This window comes from Amphiprion ocellaris, chromosome 5, assembly GCF_022539595.1.
Source record: "Amphiprion ocellaris isolate individual 3 ecotype Okinawa chromosome 5, ASM2253959v1, whole genome shotgun sequence".
NCBI classification, from domain to species: domain Eukaryota; kingdom Metazoa; phylum Chordata; class Actinopteri; family Pomacentridae; genus Amphiprion; species Amphiprion ocellaris.
This window is the reverse complement of record NC_072770.1, coordinates 37,640,553-37,658,309: the sequence shown is the minus strand read 5'-3', so window position 1 is coordinate 37,658,309 and position 17,757 is coordinate 37,640,553. Positions and strand designations below refer to the sequence as shown.

Here is a 17,757-nt window from a genome sequence, read left to right as displayed (position 1 = left end):
TGACTATTCTTCCATTGAACTCTTTTTAAACTGTTCTCTCCAGTCATTGAGCGACTGAGAATTAATTCAGGATGTGGATGATAGAAATCAGAATCGACCAATCAGAAGCAGCCTCAGGTGATGAAACACTCACAGAGAAATAAACCAAACTCAAAATGTAAAACAGTTTTTAATAAACACAGACACTTTTTCCTCATTAACATTTGCAGAATATACTAAATTAACGTTTCCTTTCTCTGGATAATTAGAAACGAGGCTCGCTGAATTATTTCAGGTGAGCTCAAAATTTTTCATTCCGTCCAGTAATTAACATTTTTAAAAACTCCTATTGGGTCGAATTAATCCATCACTGGAGACCTGAAGGTCTGAAAAACAACCGTTATTCTCATTATCAGTGCAAGTAACAGGTAGTGGCTTCAGTAATTGTTAAATTAATCTCAGAAAATGGTTAAAAAAATTTGCTTATTAATGGTCATTTTGTGGTCATTTTATGGCAATTTTATAGTCATTTTATTGTCATTTTGTGGTCTTTTTTTGACAGTTTTATGGTTATTTTATGGTAGTTTTGTGGTTACATTATGGTCATTTTATATTAATTTTGTGGTCATTTTATAGTCATTTTATGGTCAGTTTGTTGTTATTTTATATCTATTTTATAATAATTTTATAGTCATTTTGCTGTCATTTTGAGTCTCTGTTGAGTGCATTTGTGGTCAAAAAACTTAGGTAATTAATCCGTCACTGAAGGCCTGAAGGCCTGAAAAACAACCAATATTCTCATTATCACTGCAGCTAATCTCTATTTTTCTTTAGTAATTGTTAAATTAATGACAGAAAATGGGGAAGCTTCAAATCTACGCTTTTTGAAAGTTTATTTTACTCAACTACTGCTACTATTCAGCCGTCTGCTTGTATTTATGATTTTCAAGCTTAAATATACAAGATTTTATTACACAGCGTCATTTTTAATGCATATATTATAGAGTTTTATTGCGTTTTTGATTTTGCAAACGCTGTTTGGACACTAACAGAGTGATTAGTGTGTTTTTTCCTGCTGCTGATGTGCAGTGATGCAGTCATTCATAAGAACTCTCCGTCACGGACCGGTTCTGTTCATTGTATGTGTTTTGGCAGCGGGAGCCTCACACTGATAATTACACAAACGTGCGTGGGTGGAGTGTGCGCGCGCACGAGGGTGTTTCGTGCGTGCGTGTGGATTCGTGTGTGCGTGCGTGTGTGTGTGTGTGTGTGTGAGGAAAAAGAGAGAGAGGGGGGGAGAGAGAGGTAGAGCTGTGGATGGTGGAGGGACGCAGCAGGGCTCCATCCATCCTCCGGCTCCGTCAGGACTCTTCATCTCGCTCACCGTTCGCTTCGTTCGGACACTTTTCCGAGCGCAGGGACGCCGACGGCCGCGCGTCTCCGGTTCCTCCGCAGATCGCAGACAGGTGGAGGAGCGGGTGAGGAGGTGGTGTCGCCCACGGCTCGGCTCGCAGTTTTCTCTCTCCTCCCCGCCGCCGCCGCCTTCACATCTCCGGGCTTTGAGGAAACTAACTGAAGGTGTGACGCGGATCCGCAGGTGCGCTCAGGTCCGGATCCTCCGCTGCGTCTCCGGGATGTGATCGCAGCTCCGGACGCGGCTGGGAGGGTTTGTGTGAGCGGCTGGAGGAGTTCACGGAGCGCTTCTTCTTCTTCTTCTTTTTCTTCTTCTGCCCGCTGATGCTGCGCTTTTTCTCTTTGTTTCTGGAATGGGAGCAACAAGCGGCAGAGTGCGGCAGCGGCAGCAGCGGCGGCGGCTCTGCGCTCTCCTGACGCGGACAACGCGCTGCTGAAGCCTCGGTGCGGGTGCTGGATATCCACCTGCGGGATTACTGCGTCCTGAGCGGGTGTGTGTGTGTGTGTTATTTTTTATTTCTGGGAATGAACTGTTGGATTTCTGAAACTCTCCAAAGAAGCGCGGCGTCTGTTCCGAATCCGGTCATGGCCAGGCGCTCCGGTAGACCCCCCCAGCTGCTCCGCTTCCTGTGGCTGCTTCAAGCCCTCCTGGATCTGGCCGGCTCCCAGGAGATTTACGCGCCACACTCGATCCGGGTGGAGGGCGACGTGACGCTGGGGGGGCTGTTCCCGGTGCACGCCAGGGGGGTCCCGGGGATGCCGTGCGGGGACATCAAGAAGGAGAACGGCATCCACCGGCTGGAGGCGATGATGTACGCGCTGGACCAGATCAACGGCGACGACGAGCTGCTGCCCAACGTGACCCTGGGCGCGCGGGTCCTGGACACCTGCTCGCGGGACACGTACGCGCTGGAGCAGTCGCTGACGTTCGTGCAAGCGCTGATCCAGAAGGACACGTCGGACGTCCGCTGCACCAACGGGGAGCCGCCGGTGTTCGTGAAGCCCGAGAAAGTTGTCGGGGTCGTCGGCGCGTCCGCCAGCTCCGTGTCCATCATGGTGGCCAACATCCTGCGACTCTTCCAGGTACGTTACCGGCGGAGCAAGAGCCGCGCCGAGGCCTCCCGGTGCGGTTCAGTTCTCTGCTGCTGCTGGTGGTGGTGCAGAGTCCGGTTCCGGTTCTGGTTCCGGTTCTGGTTCCTCAGAAAGACGAGGTCTGCGCCGTCAGATGTGGTTTCTGTCTCTCAAGTCTGGTTTTGTAGGTTTTGCATTCAGATTTGTTGCGTTTTGAGGTTTAATTGCAGATTTATCGCCTGTTTTTTGCAGCTTTATTGACATTTCTTGGTGTTTTTTGCTGCATCCTACCTGGGTAGTCTTTATTTATCAGTGACAGGTGTCTGTTGTTGAACCTACAGTATGATGGAGCCAAATAATTATCTAACTTTAGAACTTGATCTTGTTTGAACTGTTTTCCATTCAGATTTGTTGCTTTTTGAGGTTTAACTGCAGATTTAACCTCCTGTTTCTGCAGCTTTACACCTGATTTATTGCCATTTTCACTCTTTTTGCTGCATCCTGCCTGGATCATCTTTATTAGTGACACGTGTCTGTCGTTGAACCATTAGAACCTACAGTATGATGGAGCCACATGATTATCTGACCAACTTAAACATTTGATCTGGTTTAAACTGTTTTCCATTCAGTTTTGTTCTGTTTTGAGGTTTAATTGCAGATTTATCGCCTGTTTTTGCAGCTTTATTGACATTTCTTGGTGTTTTTGCTGCATCCTACCTGGACAGTCTTTATTTATCAGTGACAGGTGTCTGTTGTTGTTGGATTTGTTGTTAGTTTTAGGTTTTAAAGGTTTGAGGTGCATCACAGAGAACACCTGAAACAGCTGCTGAGTCAAAGTGCTTGACAATAAAGAAATAGTTTTTTGCAAATTTACCCAACAAGCTGGAATAAAGAACCTACAATACTATGGAACAAAATTAATATTCTGGCTAATTTAAACATTTCTGGTCTGGTTTTAACTGTTCTGCGTTCAGTTTTGTTGGTTTTTGAGGTTTTATTGCAGATTTATTGTCTGTTTTTGCAGCTTTATTGACATTTCTTGGTGGGGTTTTTTTGTTGCATCCTACCTGGATAGTCTTTATTTATCAGTGACAGGTGTCCTTGTTGTTGTATATGTTGTTCGTTTTGGGTTTTAAAGGTCAAGTCATGTCACATAGAACATTTAAAACATCAGTTGTTGATCCAGAATTGTTCCACATTAACTGACTAAAACATTTCAGGGGTGATTTTAACTGGTTTGCATTCAGCTTTGTGGACTTTTTAAGGTTTTGTTGAGGATTTTTTGCCTGTTTTGCAGCTTTACACTAGATTTCTTGATATTTTCAGGTATTGTGGATGTGACAGGAGTCTGTTCTTGTTTTATTTTAAAGGTTAAAGCAGATTATTGATTAAAACAGCAGCTGTTGAACCAAAGTTCTTTGCAGTCATCACCTTCAAGGTTTTACTGCAGATTTAGCTCCTGTTTTTTGCAGCTTTACACTCGGTTTAGTGACAATTCTTAATATTTTTCATTCCATTCTACCTGGATCTTCTTCTTTATTGTTAGTTTTAGGTTTCAAAGGTCACATAGAACATTTAAAACATCAACTCTTGAGTCAAACTTCTCTTTTGTTAAGTCTTAAAGGTTAGAACCAACAATGTTCTATGTTTAGACAGAACTTACCCACTAACTTCTATGTTACACCAAAGATCCTATGAGGTTTTACTGCAGGTTTCTGCAGCTTTACTCCTGGTTTATGGATATTTTTCATTATTTTTATTGCCTCCTACCCGGATCTTCTCTCGGCAGCAGTGACAGGTGTCTGCTCTGGTTGGATTCGTTGTTTCAGTTACAAGTCGAGTCACACAACTGTAGAGAAATAAGACCGTCTTTGCAAATTTACCAACAACTCTAAACATTTCTGGTCTTGTTTGAACAGTTTGTTGATTTTTGAGGTTTCATTGCAGCTTTTCACCTGATTCATTGATTATTGTGATGATTTTAATTGCCTCCTATCTGTATATTAAGGTGTGACGGGTGTTTGTTATTACATTACTCGTTAGTTTCTGATTTTAAAGGTCAAGTGGCTTCAAACAGCAGATTTAAAACATCAGCTGTTGATCCAGAGCTCTCTGAAGAAGAGACGCTGTTTTGATGTTCCCTAACAAGCTGAAATTTTGAAGTTAGCACCCAAAAATGTTGTATTTTCTGCAAACTTTACCTGACAAACCTGCATGTTGTGGTTAAGAACTCATCAGAGCTCCTGTTTTAAGTGTTTTCTGCTCGTCTGTTGATTTTGAAGATTTTATTTCAAATGTATCGCCTCTTTTTTTCCAGACATTTCTTAGTATTTTTCATTCCATTCTACCTGGATCTTCTCTTTCATGAAGCGACAGGTGTTGTATTTGTTGTCAGTTTTGGATTTTTAAAGGTTAAGGCAGTTTGTTCAGATGGACTGATGACTAACATGGTGAAATATCAAGGTTAGGACCAGTATTGCATTTTGTACAAACTTTATTTGACGAATGTACATGTTATGAAGGCCAATAAATGAACTGACTCATTTATTTAACTTATTTGAACTGTTTTGCATTCAGCTATGTTGATTTTTGAGGTTTTCTGGCAGATTTATCACCTGTTTTTTCAGCTTTGCACTTGATTTATGAACAGTTTTTGTTGCTTCCAACCTGAATCTCCTCTATTTAGGACAGACCAAGTATTTGTTCGTATAAGATTTATTGTTAGTTTGGGATTTTAAAGGTCTTCCTGAATCAATTTTATTTATATATTACCTAAATATAATGCTGGAGCACAACAGCAACGACCTTTAATGAAATTATGTTCAACCAACAAACTACTTCACGTTCTTCTTCAGTTGATTATGAATAAAAAGGTAGTTATTTTAATATTATTTAAAAGGATTTTTTAAAAGTTCTCATTGTAAACACATGAAAACACAAGTTATTAAGTTGGTAAATGTAGAAATAGAGGAAAAAAGTTGCTTTTTGTGTTAATGTAGTAGCTTTTAGAGAAATAATTAGAAAATTCACTTGTGTTCTCAAACATTATGTTGTTATATATTCGTCAAACTAAATCAGATTTTTAGTCTTCCATTTCTTTAACCTGAAATGGACTGAAATGAGGTGATGGCGCTAAAAATCTAAAAAAATAATCAAAAAGGACCAAAATGACACAAAAAGCAACCAAAAATGAGACGAAACAAACAAGAAAAGAAACAAACAACTTCTAATTGGGACACAAAATGACAATAATGAGACACAAAACAACCACAATTACAGATAAAAAAACACAAAGCAAGATATAAAACAACCAAAAATGGACACAAAGCACCCGAAAGGAGACTCATAACAACCAAATTAAGACAAAATGCCAAACAAAGGTAGAAAAGACTGAAATGAGACAAAATGAGTCAAAATTAAAGACAACGAAAAAAGAGAGACAAAAGCAAACAACACAACCAACAAAATGAAAAAATTAAACTGGAGGGGACAATATGAGACAAAAAGGATGAAAAGTTGTTTTTTAAAAAAGACAATACAACAACCAAAATGAGACAATCTTTTAATCATACATTTGGAGTTTAGTGCGTTTAAAAGAACCTCTGTGGAGCCAAAGTGCTTTATAATGATGAGCTCAGCAAGTTTAAACATGACTTTTAAGCTCCTGCTGTTATTAACTGTGCAAAACCAACCAGACTACCTTAAATATTAAAGGCAAAAACCAACAATATTATGTAATCGGGTAAATTAGCTGATTAATTCATACGTTAAGGTTAAAACTAGACAGACATCCACATTTATTAGGTCAAATAAATGCACGTTAGATGAACGTAATCCTTGTTTTTGTTGCAGAAACCACAATAACCTCATTAAAAACTGTCTGTAAAGCTGCTGGATAATAAATAAAACCTGAACTGATGCAGCTGTGAGGAAAACACCAACGAAGAGTCGTCTTTGAGTAAAACTGCAGCTATTTAAACGTCTGATGCTCCTGCAGGTTTTTGGTTTTTTGCAGATCGGCCTGAAAACGAATTGTCCTTTTCTCCTTCTCTGTTCTCAGAGCTCGTATCTCCTCACTCTGGGTTTTACTTTCAGTCGCCTCTATCTGCCGGCTGCATCTCTTATCGCCTCTTATTATGTTAAAGGTCTTCAGGACCATGAAATGCAGCCTGGAGAGGATCTAAATCCGCTCCGTTTGCTTATTAAATCACTGGCTATCTGTTGATCCTTTTTATGGCCTTCATTACTGCAGACAGCCTTTTTTTAAACAGAGAAACTCCAGTAAATCTGCACAAACCTCCCAGTTTAAAGCCTGTAGATAAAATAAAATATAAATCCAGAGTGAAGGATGGCAGCAGAGCAGAAATGACAGGTTTCTGTTTAGTTTTAGTCTCTTTTTTTGGTTCATTTTCTTCATATCTTCTGAGCATTTCGAGGCTGCAGCGTTGCCATCTTTGTTGTGTACGGTTGCCATGGTTACAGCTTGTTTACTTGTTGTCTAAACAATAACTTCTTGCACTTGTTGCATTTGTGCATTGAACTTTATTCCAATGTTCCACTGTGAATGAAAGTTTTTCTTCACATCACTGACTTCTGAACAGTTCTTGTAAACTCCAGTGAAATTGGCTGGATTTTGGTTTATTTTTTTGTGTGAATGTTCTTAAGAAACATTTTTAACATTTCTTTTTTTCCACCAAAAAATGTTCAAAGATTTCCCAAAAATGTTGAAAATGTGGACATCAGAAGTTTCACTGTGAAAATTTATTTTTTTCACACATTTTCAAACTTTAAAACGGGTGAATTTTGACCCGCAGGACGACAGGAGGGTTAATTGAGAAGATTTCTGAGTGAGTCGACGTCCACGTATTTTGCTTCTAAAACACCATAAAATAAACTTGATCTCACAGCTCCAGTCGAGGAAACGTCTTTGAAAACTCATTTTATCTCTGATGACCTTCACTGTTAACTCTTTTATTCCACCGCAGCAAGTTTCTATCCTCATTTCGTCAATTTAAGCAACTTTAAAGCTGCAAAGAACCCGAACAAAAGGAAAAAAAATCACACGAACCGCCTTCATAAAACACTTCCACGTTGAGTATAAACATCTAAACTGAGCGTGAAAGCTGCCACATTTTCCGTCTTTCTGGTTCCTGTGCAGGAAGCAGCGATACGACCCAAAGCTTCACGCCAAATTTCCCTGTCGCCAAAAACAGCAGTGAGTCTTCTTAGCGTGTTGAAATAAACACGGAGCCGCTCAGGAACTCCTAATGCCGTTAATCGGCCGCTAACAGGACTCCGGGTCTGAATGGAGACGACGGATTCTCCTCTTCAGAAAACTCTCAGATCCGACATGAGTCACAGATGAATCACTGCGGTCTGACAGCAGCAGCACCTCACGGACAGAAAACACCAGAATAACGAGCTGCTGGCTCCATGAAACCGTTAAACGTGGTGGAAACTGAGCAGAAGAACTAGAATCCTGTTTGTTTGTCGTGGTCGTGCAGGTTAAATGTAATAAAGGACGGAAGTTTTTATCTGCTGCAGCAGGAAGTTTAATGCACAAACCATCAGATTTAAGACAAAAACTGACTCAAACCTTCGTGCAATTTGTGTTTTTTTGCTAATTTTGACGATGCAAATGGAATAAATTTCGGCAAAAGAGTGTATTTTTTAGGGGGAATCTTGAAATTTCAACCTCAACTCTATTAAAACATCAGTAACACACATTTAAGGACTTTAACGAAATATCCTCAATGAAAACCCAATTAAACTTCTATTTTTGCTGCTGTTATGTTAGTAGGCTTTTATTATGGAGTCGTGGCTTCAATATGATCATTTCTGCTACTAACAAAACATATTTGGGCAATGAAAAATAATAATTTTTCCTCTACATTTTCATACATCAGCTGTTTTTTAAAAGTTATTTCTGTATTTTGCAGGTTTGTAGTGTCCTGGTGAACTGTTAAATATGTCTTAAGTAGAACAACTCAACACCCAACAATATTCAAGGATCAATCCATTATTTTTGGTGGCAGGTGGAACGTACCAACTCTAAAGGCCCCAATGTTGCACAAAATGCTGCTAGACCTTGGCAAAAACCTTCACAGAACGTTTAAATGCAGAACATCCGGTTTATTTAACGTTTACTCGGAGCCGAATCCAAACTACCTGACATCACCTCAAACTCATATAACGACAACAAGAGAGCCGGAAAACATCGACAAATAGAGTCAAAACAACTGAAAAACCACAAAAAAAGGCCTGAAAGAGATGCAAATGGCAAAAATTCTGTAAAATTTTCTAGTTATTGTCCATCATTGAACAAAACAGGATAAATCTGTTAAAAAAAACAAAACAAAAAAATCCAATAAATTAAAACTTCTGTTTAAAAACTGTTAGAAATTGACCTTTTAAATGTATTTAAACCATTAAACTTGATTTTAATCTTGCGGTTTTTCACAGTTCCATATATTTAATGTTATTTTCTGTCACCTCAGAGCCTATTTGTGTGATTTTATTGATGTTTTTGTTTATTTGGAGACACAGAAACGTCTGTAAAATCAGAATATCTCCAGATTCTTCCTCCAGTCGTCTGTTTGATGGATTGCTGCTTTGCTGCAGCTCAGGATGATTGATTCAATACAGAATCTAAACCGGATTTAAGAGACTCGACGTGAACTTTTCCTCCAGGACAAATCCACCGAATCTATTTCACGCAGACCGAGGAGAAGCTCCGACACTTCCTGGGTCTGTAATCTGAGTTTGTGGATTCTCCTCAGACTCCTGGAGTGAAGTGAAGCTCTGGAGGCCGTGAAGCTGCAGCCTCCAGATCCTCCACAGCGCTAAAAGTCCTTTTCAGCTCATTTCAAAGCTACAAGGCTCAGATCTGGTGGTTATTTCCCATCATGCATCAGGGCTTTGTTGGACGGATGTTCCTGGTTCATTGTCTGGAGGGACGTGATGCGTTCAGGGGCTGGAAAGTTTAGTTTTTAAAGGTTTTCTCTCCTCTAGAGATCGATCAATACGTGTTGATATTGATTATTGGTAACTGAGAAATGCCAAAATCATTTGGACATTGATTTGGAATCAGTGTACATTAAAAGTTGGAAAGTAAAAGTTAGCTAGTGCCAGCATGTGGTTTGTTCATTAATCAGGATTACTATGAGGAAATATGTGCATTAGAAATAGTAGTGGTGGCCTTAAAGCGTCTACGATCCGTTTACTGATCGGTCAATCGATCGAGATCAATAACAGTTCACCAAACAAACTCATTCTAGTTCAGGTTCCACATTCAGCCCAGTTTGATCTCAAGTAGACCGGACCAGTTTTTACTTTATGATCAAAACAACAAAAGTCAGATTAAAAAAAGACTAAAAAACAACAAAAACAAGACAAAATATTGCGAAAATGAGACACAAAACGACCAAAAAATGAGACAAATGACACGAAATAAAACAAAAAGAGACAAAAAGTTAGACAAGTTACAAATCAACAAAAAAATGGATAAACGAAAAAAAACGAGACAAAAAACCCCACAAACGACACGCAAAACAATGAATAAAGCAAAGCACAAAATGACGAAAATAAGACAAATAACACAAGCGAGACGAAAAGGAAACGCAACGATAAAAACGAGAAACAAAACGACAAAAACGTGAGACAAATGACAAAAAATTTGACAAATGACATGAAACAAAACAAAAAACAAGATCACAAATTCAACAGAAAAGTTACAAAGTGACCAAAAAATGGACAAACGACAAAAACAAGACAAAAAACCCACAAATATCAATAACTTTCATATTAATATTTAACTATTTATAGCATTTGGTTGTTTTGAAGCACATTTGGGACATTTTCTGTCTTTTTCTGGTTGTTTTGTATCACGTTGTCATTTTGCATCACAGTTTGGGCATTTTGTGTTGCATGGTGGTAATTGTGTGTCTCATTATGGTTGTTTTTCATATTTCTGTGGTTGTTTTGTGCCTCATTTTGGTTGTATTATTGTTGTTTTGTGTCACATTTTGGTTGTTTTACGTATTTTTTTGTAGTTACGTGTCACATTTTTGTTATTTTGGGCTTCATTTTGGTTATTTCACATATTTGTTGTAGTTTTGTGTCACATTCTGGTTGCTTTCCATCTTTCTGTGGTTGTTTTGTGTCACATTTAGCTTGTTTTACATCTTTTTGTTATAGTTTTGGTCATTTTGTGCCTCGTTTAGGTTGCTTCACGTCTTTCTCTGGTTGTTTTGGGCCACATTTCGATTGTTTTACATCTTTTTGTTGTAGTTTTAGTCACATTCTGGTTGTTTTGTGCCTCATTTAAGTTGTGTTACGTCTTTCTCTGGTTATTTCGGGCCTCATTCGAGTGTTTTATGTTTTTTTTGTTGTAGTTTTGTGTCACATTTGGATTGCTTTATGTTTTTTCTTGTAGTTTTGGTCACATTCTGGTTGTTTTACATCTTTTTGTTGTAGTTTTGTGCCTCATTTAGGTAGCCTTACATGTTTTTGTGTTATCTTTGTGTCACATTTTGGTCGGCTCTACAGTATAAGTAGGTTCCTGCTGCAGCCTCTTCTCCTTCCTGAGCTGTTAAAGTTTCCTCCAGGAGGCCCCGGAGCCATCAGGCTTCCCTGGTTATTGTGATTCATCCTCTGAGGAGCATGAACGTGGGTGCAGCGTGGCCGGCGGTGCAGCTGCAGCAGCGTTCAGACTGTCGCTTCAGCTCAGACTGCTTCACTGCAGCTCTGTGGCCTGAAGCTGCACAGCTGCTCCGCTTCCACTCCTCCGCTGCACCAAGACGTTTCCTCGTTTTAACCTGGTGAACTCTGAACACAACAGAACGCCGTCGCTGCGATGGGCCGAGGCTTCGTGGCCGGACAGGAGGCTGATTCAGTTCCTGTAGCTGTTCTCCAGTGAATAGCAGTAATTCAGCTCGATCTGCTGCGAAGACGGAAAACAAAGAAGAAAAGGGCACTGCAGGAGCCATTGTGTTTCTTTTTTTAACTCCCAGCAGATTTGCAGCATAACAAAGCCTCGGCTACGTGCTCTAATTAATGATTTCATTATTTCTCCCAGTCGCCACCTCCCTGTTTGAGCTCCTGTTTCTGTTTCACCTCATTATTCGCTGATGTTTGCTGTGGTTCCAGCCTTTTCTTCTCCTCGTCCGGCCTTTATTAGAGACGTTTATGGAACTGGAGCGTCCACATCTCAGCAGATGTTTAGGTTCAGTTTCATGGTCCTCAGAGGATGAACCCTCCAGCCACAGTGAGACTCAGTTAGGTTGTTTAGTATTGAAATATCTCATGAAATGTGGGTTAATTTTAATTTAAATATAAAAGAGAACTAAGAGTGATATAAGAGAGAACGTTTTGGTTGTTCTACATCTTTTTATGGTTGTTTGGTCACATTTTTTGTTGTTTTATGGCCTTTCGTGGTTCTTTTGTGTCACATTTTGGTTGTTTTGTGTCTTATTTTGGTTGTTTTACTTGGTTTAGGTCATTTTGTGGTTGTGTGACACATTTTAGTCATCTTATGTCACAATTTTGGCGTTGTAGGTCCCAATTTGGTTGCTTTACATATTTTTGTGGTTGTTTGGTCTTATGTTGGTCATCTTGCATCAAATTTGGCCATTTTATGTTGCATTTTGGTTGTTTGTCTTTGTGTGGTTGTTTTGTCACACCTTGGTTGTTTTGTCTCTTATTTTGGTTGTTTTACATCTTTTTGTGGTTGTTTTGTGTCATATTTTGCTTGTGGTCCTTCTTTTGATGGTTGTTTTATGTCTTATTGTGGTTGTGTTGTGTCACATTTTGGTTGTTTCATGTCTTGTCATGATTATTTTGTGTCATATTTTGGTCATTTTGTGCCTCATATTGGTTGTTTTATGTCTTCTTGTGGTTGTTTAGAGCAGAAATCTTTCTGAAACAAATCTGAGGTGTTAAAATCTAGGTTAAATTCACATTAAACAGGAAATGAGTAGAGCTACAGGAGAATAAATATTTAAAAGCAGGACTGAATATCTGACATCCTCACTGCATTATATTCCATTATAATCTTCACTTTGTGTTTTCTTTTACATAAAGACTTTTCCATCATAAATTGATGCAGAAACAGAAGATTCTTAATGAAATCTTCCCTCTTGCTAGTTTCTAACCTCCTTCCTGTGATGATTCCTCCTCCTCACATCGTCTCTGAGAGTCTCTCACCTCCAGATCAGGTTCACATCCTCACAGCTGGTTTTATTTCAGAGTTCTGGAGGTGTAGATGGAGACGTGACGCAAACATCCTAAAAACAACATGTTTGTTGTACAGTGATAGTTGTGGGTTTAGTCGTGATACTCTGCAAACACAAGCTGCTGATGGAGAATCCTGCTGCTTTGGTTGATCAAAATGTGCACAAGTGAAGACAAAAAACAAGAAATTGTAAATAAACACAAACCAAAGACAACAGGAATTGATTTGTTTTTGAGAAATGACACATTTCAATTGATCTGTAAGCTTTTATTCATTATGTAGATGTGCTTTGAAATGACGGGTTTAAAAAGAAGCTCCTTATGCAGAACTTCATTAAGAATCTGTCTGTTTTTAGGTTTCCTTCAGTATCACAGTGATCCAGTGATAGTTGTCTTTATACTTGTGATTCACTGCAAACAAGCTGCTACTAGACAATTCAGTGCACTTAACATCTCAAAATGTGGCCAAATAAAGACTAAAAACACGAAATTGTAAATTAACACAAAAAAACAGCAGGAATCAACTTTAGTTTGGATTAGATTAATATTTACACTCTTATTCATGACACAGATATACAAAAAAGATCATAAAGACCTAATTAAATTGGCTTAGAAACCCAAGAAAGACACAGTTCAGAACTCCACTGAGAATCTGTCTGTTTTTAGGTTTCCTTCAGTATCACAGAAATCCAGTCATAGTTGTGTGTATTGTTATGATACACTGCAAACAGAAGCAGCTGATAGAGAATTCTGCTGTTTTATTTACTCAAAATGTGCCCAAATAAAGACTTAAAACAAGAAACTGTAAATGAAAACTGAATAAAAACAACAGACATCCAGTTTTTTTATACAGATATACAGGATAAACCAAAAACACGTGTCCATAAATCTGCTTAGAACCTAAAGAAGAACCCGTTTTTAGGTCTCAGGATTGGATTGATTTGTATGATGAGCCGGTTCTCGTTGTTCTTCTCTCTGGGGTGATAATCAGGAGGTTTGCTGAGTTTCTGGTTAGCTGGAGTGTGAATGTGGAACATCTGTATGCAGCTGCAGTCTGAGTGCAGTGTTTGGAAATGGAGAGTAGGAGGAGGAAGCTGTGCTGCAAGTTAAAACACAACAGCTCTGCTGCTCACAGCCGTCCAAAAACCAGGTTTACTGTAGCATGCAGACGCTGCCTCGCACTGGAAAGTGACTTATTATGGATTTAATCTGAATTAACACAGCAAAAATCCATGTTTCTCTGGAAAATCAGATTCACAAACTGCAGTTAAATCAACATATGAATGAAACGCTGAACCCCAAATCCACCCAAACGGGTTAGAAAAGCATTTTATCTTTTAAAAAGTCACCAAAATGACACCATTTATCAGCCAGAAATGGTAAAACTGTTTGGATTAACCTGATTCTGGTAATAAAAAGAGTTCTAAGGTTGAACTGTAGGCAGTGTTTCCACTAATAAAAGCTACTGGATGAATCAAATAAAGTCAGCATGGCTCAGAAACAGTGAACAGAGGAGCTACAGTCAGCATGGTGAAACATCTTTCTACAGATGATGAGCAGAATAGAGAAGAAAAGTCTGGAGATATGGAAGTAGAATGACAAAAACAAAATGACCACAAATGGGCAAAACTGTCAAAAAAAGACACAAAACGACAAAAGCGAGACAAACAATGACAAAAATGAGACACAAAATCATCGAAATGAGACAAAAATCACAAAAACAAGATCCAAAATCACAGATCCATGTACAGCAAAGTAAAAGTAAAACAGTAAAACATGGAGGAGCTGAAACCAACAAATGATCATCAGTTTATCTGCTGCAGATCTGTGAAATGAGAAGTTTAGGACTTTATTCCTGAACACGTCGATGTAGAACTCCATAAATAAAGAACCCAGATAAAGTTCAGCATCCTCCTTCATTACCAAACTGCATTTATTGTCATAGTTATTGATTTAGCTATTTATTTATGTCAGCATTTATTTTTTTTTACGTGTCATTTTCTCTCCTCTAACTGCATCTCTCTGCTCCTGTCGTCTGCCTTGTGATATTTTTACTTTGTTTTCTGAGCTTTTCAGTGTTGGAGAGACAGAAACACTCCCTGGTGTTTTCCTGTCTGAGCAGCGTCTCTTTATCTCCTCGTCAACCTTCGTCTGCTCCCGTTTCCACGCTTCACATAACCTCTTCTGCTCATTAATGTCGTAAACTGGGGCGCCGGGACCCTCAGTCGGCCCGTCACAACGTTTTCTTCTTCGTTTGTGCCGTAACGAGGATCCCCCCGCTGAGGGAAACTGACAGGAAGAGTTAGAGGCTCGATATGGACTCAATCTGTGTATAGTTCACTGTCTGGAATAACTGTAGGACAAGCTATGGTGCGTTCACCGTCTGGAATAACAGTCTGTGGTTAGTTCACTGTCTGGAATAACTGTCGGACAATCTGTGGTTATTCATTGTCTGTAATAACAGTCTGTGGTGTGTTCACTGTCTGGAATAACAGTAGGACAATCTGTGGTGTATTCACTGACTATAATAACAGTAGGACAGTCTGTGGTGCATTCACTGTCTGTAATAACGGTCTGTGGTGCGTTCACTGTCTGTAATAACAGTAGGACAGTCTGTGGTGCATTCACTGTCTGTAATAACGGTCTGTGGGGCGTTCACTGTCTGTAATAACGGTCTGTGGTGCGTTCACTGTCTGTAATAACAGTAGGACAGTCTGTGGTGCATTCACTGTCTGTAATAACGGTCTGTGGGGCGTTCACTGTCTGTAATAACGGTCTGTGGGGCGTTCACTGTCTGTAATAACGGTCTGTGGGGCGTTCACTGTTTGTAATAACGGTCTGTGGGGCGTTCACTGTCTGTAATAACGGTCTGTGGTGTGTTCACTGTCTGTAATAACAGTAGGGGGGTTTGTGGTGCATTCACTGTAAGGTTTTCACTGTATTCTGTTTTTGCTTCTTCTTCTGTTGTTTTGTAGTTGAAATGAATCCCAGCAGAGGTAATTTAGTGGAAACTAATGATTTCCTCTCTATATTCATGTTTGTCGTCCTTCAGATTACACCGAGCAGCTTTTTAATAAACACACAGTGAGCTTTCATTAAACATGAATTACACTCTGCTGCAGCTTCAGCAAGGTTTAAAACAGAAAGCAAAATGTGTGAAAGTTCAGTCCAATAACGCTGATCAGGGTCTCATATCACAGAAACTATATCAGCTGCTAATAGCTGCTTTATTTCTAATAATCTTTTTGTTTCTTAACAGTCAAATATTTCCTCTTGTAACGGAAATCAGAAACAAAAACTTTGGAAAGACTCATGAAAATTCAGGACCTGAGGTAGAAACTCAACGCAACAAAAGTTAGAAAAGTCCACCTGTGATTTGCAGTCAGGCTAACTTCAGGAACATGGTTCTAAATGAGCTGTGAACAGCAGAACGTTCTCAGTTCTGGACCTATGAGCTGGATCTATGTCTACATCATGGCTCCACATGGAAAAGAACTGAACAGAGGAACTGAAAAAGCTGATTGTGAGACTTTAAAAGATGGAAAAAGATCCAGGAAGATCAACTAAAAATCAATAAGACCAAAAAACAGTGAAGGCATTGGGAAGGCAATCAACCAAAATCCAACCAAATTCGCTGGATTTTTTTTTGGTGAATATTCTTAAGAAACATTTTCAACATTTCTTTTTTTTCCACCAAAAAATGTTCAAAGATTTCCCAATACTGTTGAAAATGTGGACATCAGAAGTTTCACTGTGAAAATATATATTTTTTTCACATTTTCAATCTGTAAAACGAGTCAATTTTGACCCGCAGGACGACTCGAGGGTTAAAGAGAAAGTTAGAGCAGCACAACACTTGAACACAGATCAACGTAAGGATTCAGTCTGTCATCGGAAATAAAGTTGAAGAAACCAAAGACTAGAATCTCAGTAACAAAATAATTTTAGCTGCTTTCAGTTCCTGCTGCGGAGCCTCAATTTTTAATACAGTAAATCGTCGCCAAGCGGTCCCTGAACGTACCACGACTGGAGGCAGGCGGCTACGACTCGCAGCCCAGATTAAATTAACCTGGAGGAAAATGGTTTTGATTATAAACTCATTAAATCAGAATTTAATGAAGTCGGTGTAATCAATTAGTTTGACACTGATTTCCTTCGGTCCCACGTGAGGCGAACGCCAGCGACTCTCTAATCAGCAGCTCCGAGCCTGAACGCAACACGAGAACACAACACAACAATGGACGGCTAATTGGACCTCCAGCCATCCAAGGAGGCGGATAAACAAAGATAAACAAAGATAAACAAGAGGATGAAAAGACAAGAAGCAAATCTTTGTCATCTCTGTAGAAAAATATGTTTCCTGCAGCTGAATTTATTATCGCAGAATTTCTCATTCATGCTTCAAATATTCAGACTTTCTCGTCACATATTTTTCATTCTATACTTGAGTTTTTTCCCCACATGGTATAGTTTTTAATTTTATTCTGATTCCTCTTCATTATTATGACTTTATTTTCATAAATTTTTTACACAATTTCATAAAAAAAATACCAAATTTATACCAAATTAAGACATAAAATGACCAAATTGGGACATAAATGAACAAATTAACCAAACTGAGACACAAAATGACTAAATTAAGACACAAATTGACCAAATTAAGACGCAAAATGACCAAATTAAGACATAAAATGATCAAACTGGGACACAAAATTACCAAATTAAACAAATTGAGACACAAAATGACTAAATTAAGACACAAAATGACCAAATTGAGACACAAATTGACCAAACTGAGACACAAAATGGCCAGATTAAGACATAAAATGACAAAACATTTAAAGTTAGACGCAAAATAAAGTTAAAATGACAAAGATTAGTCAAAAAAAAAAAAAAAACAACCAAAACAAGACAAAAATGAGGTCCAAAGATTCAGAAATGGGAATTAAAAAGCTCAAAATTTTGGACCTACCTTCATCTGAAACCTTGTTTTGACTTTTTTTCTTCTTTCCATGCTGTAGTAAAACAGTTCATACATTTTAGCTTGTTATTCATTTTTTCATA

General features: G+C 38.9%; 1 protein-coding gene across 2 annotated transcripts in view; it reads left to right on the top strand.

Moving 5' to 3' along the window:
• The first annotated feature begins 1,176 nt into the window (after window positions 1–1,176).
• LOC111564152 (metabotropic glutamate receptor 7-like) overlaps window positions 1,177–17,757 on the top strand; it is a 202,611-nt gene continuing 186,030 nt past the window's right edge. Inside the window, exon 1 of one of the 2 annotated variants that reach the window (XM_023263568.3) lies at window positions 1,177–2,475. In XM_023263568.3, coding sequence (XP_023119336.1) covers window positions 1,918–2,475 — 558 coding nt within the window. In that variant the 5' untranslated portion in view covers window positions 1,177–1,917. The remainder of the gene's footprint in view (window positions 2,476–17,757) is intronic. The other variant, XM_023263570.3, reaches the window with a different exon arrangement.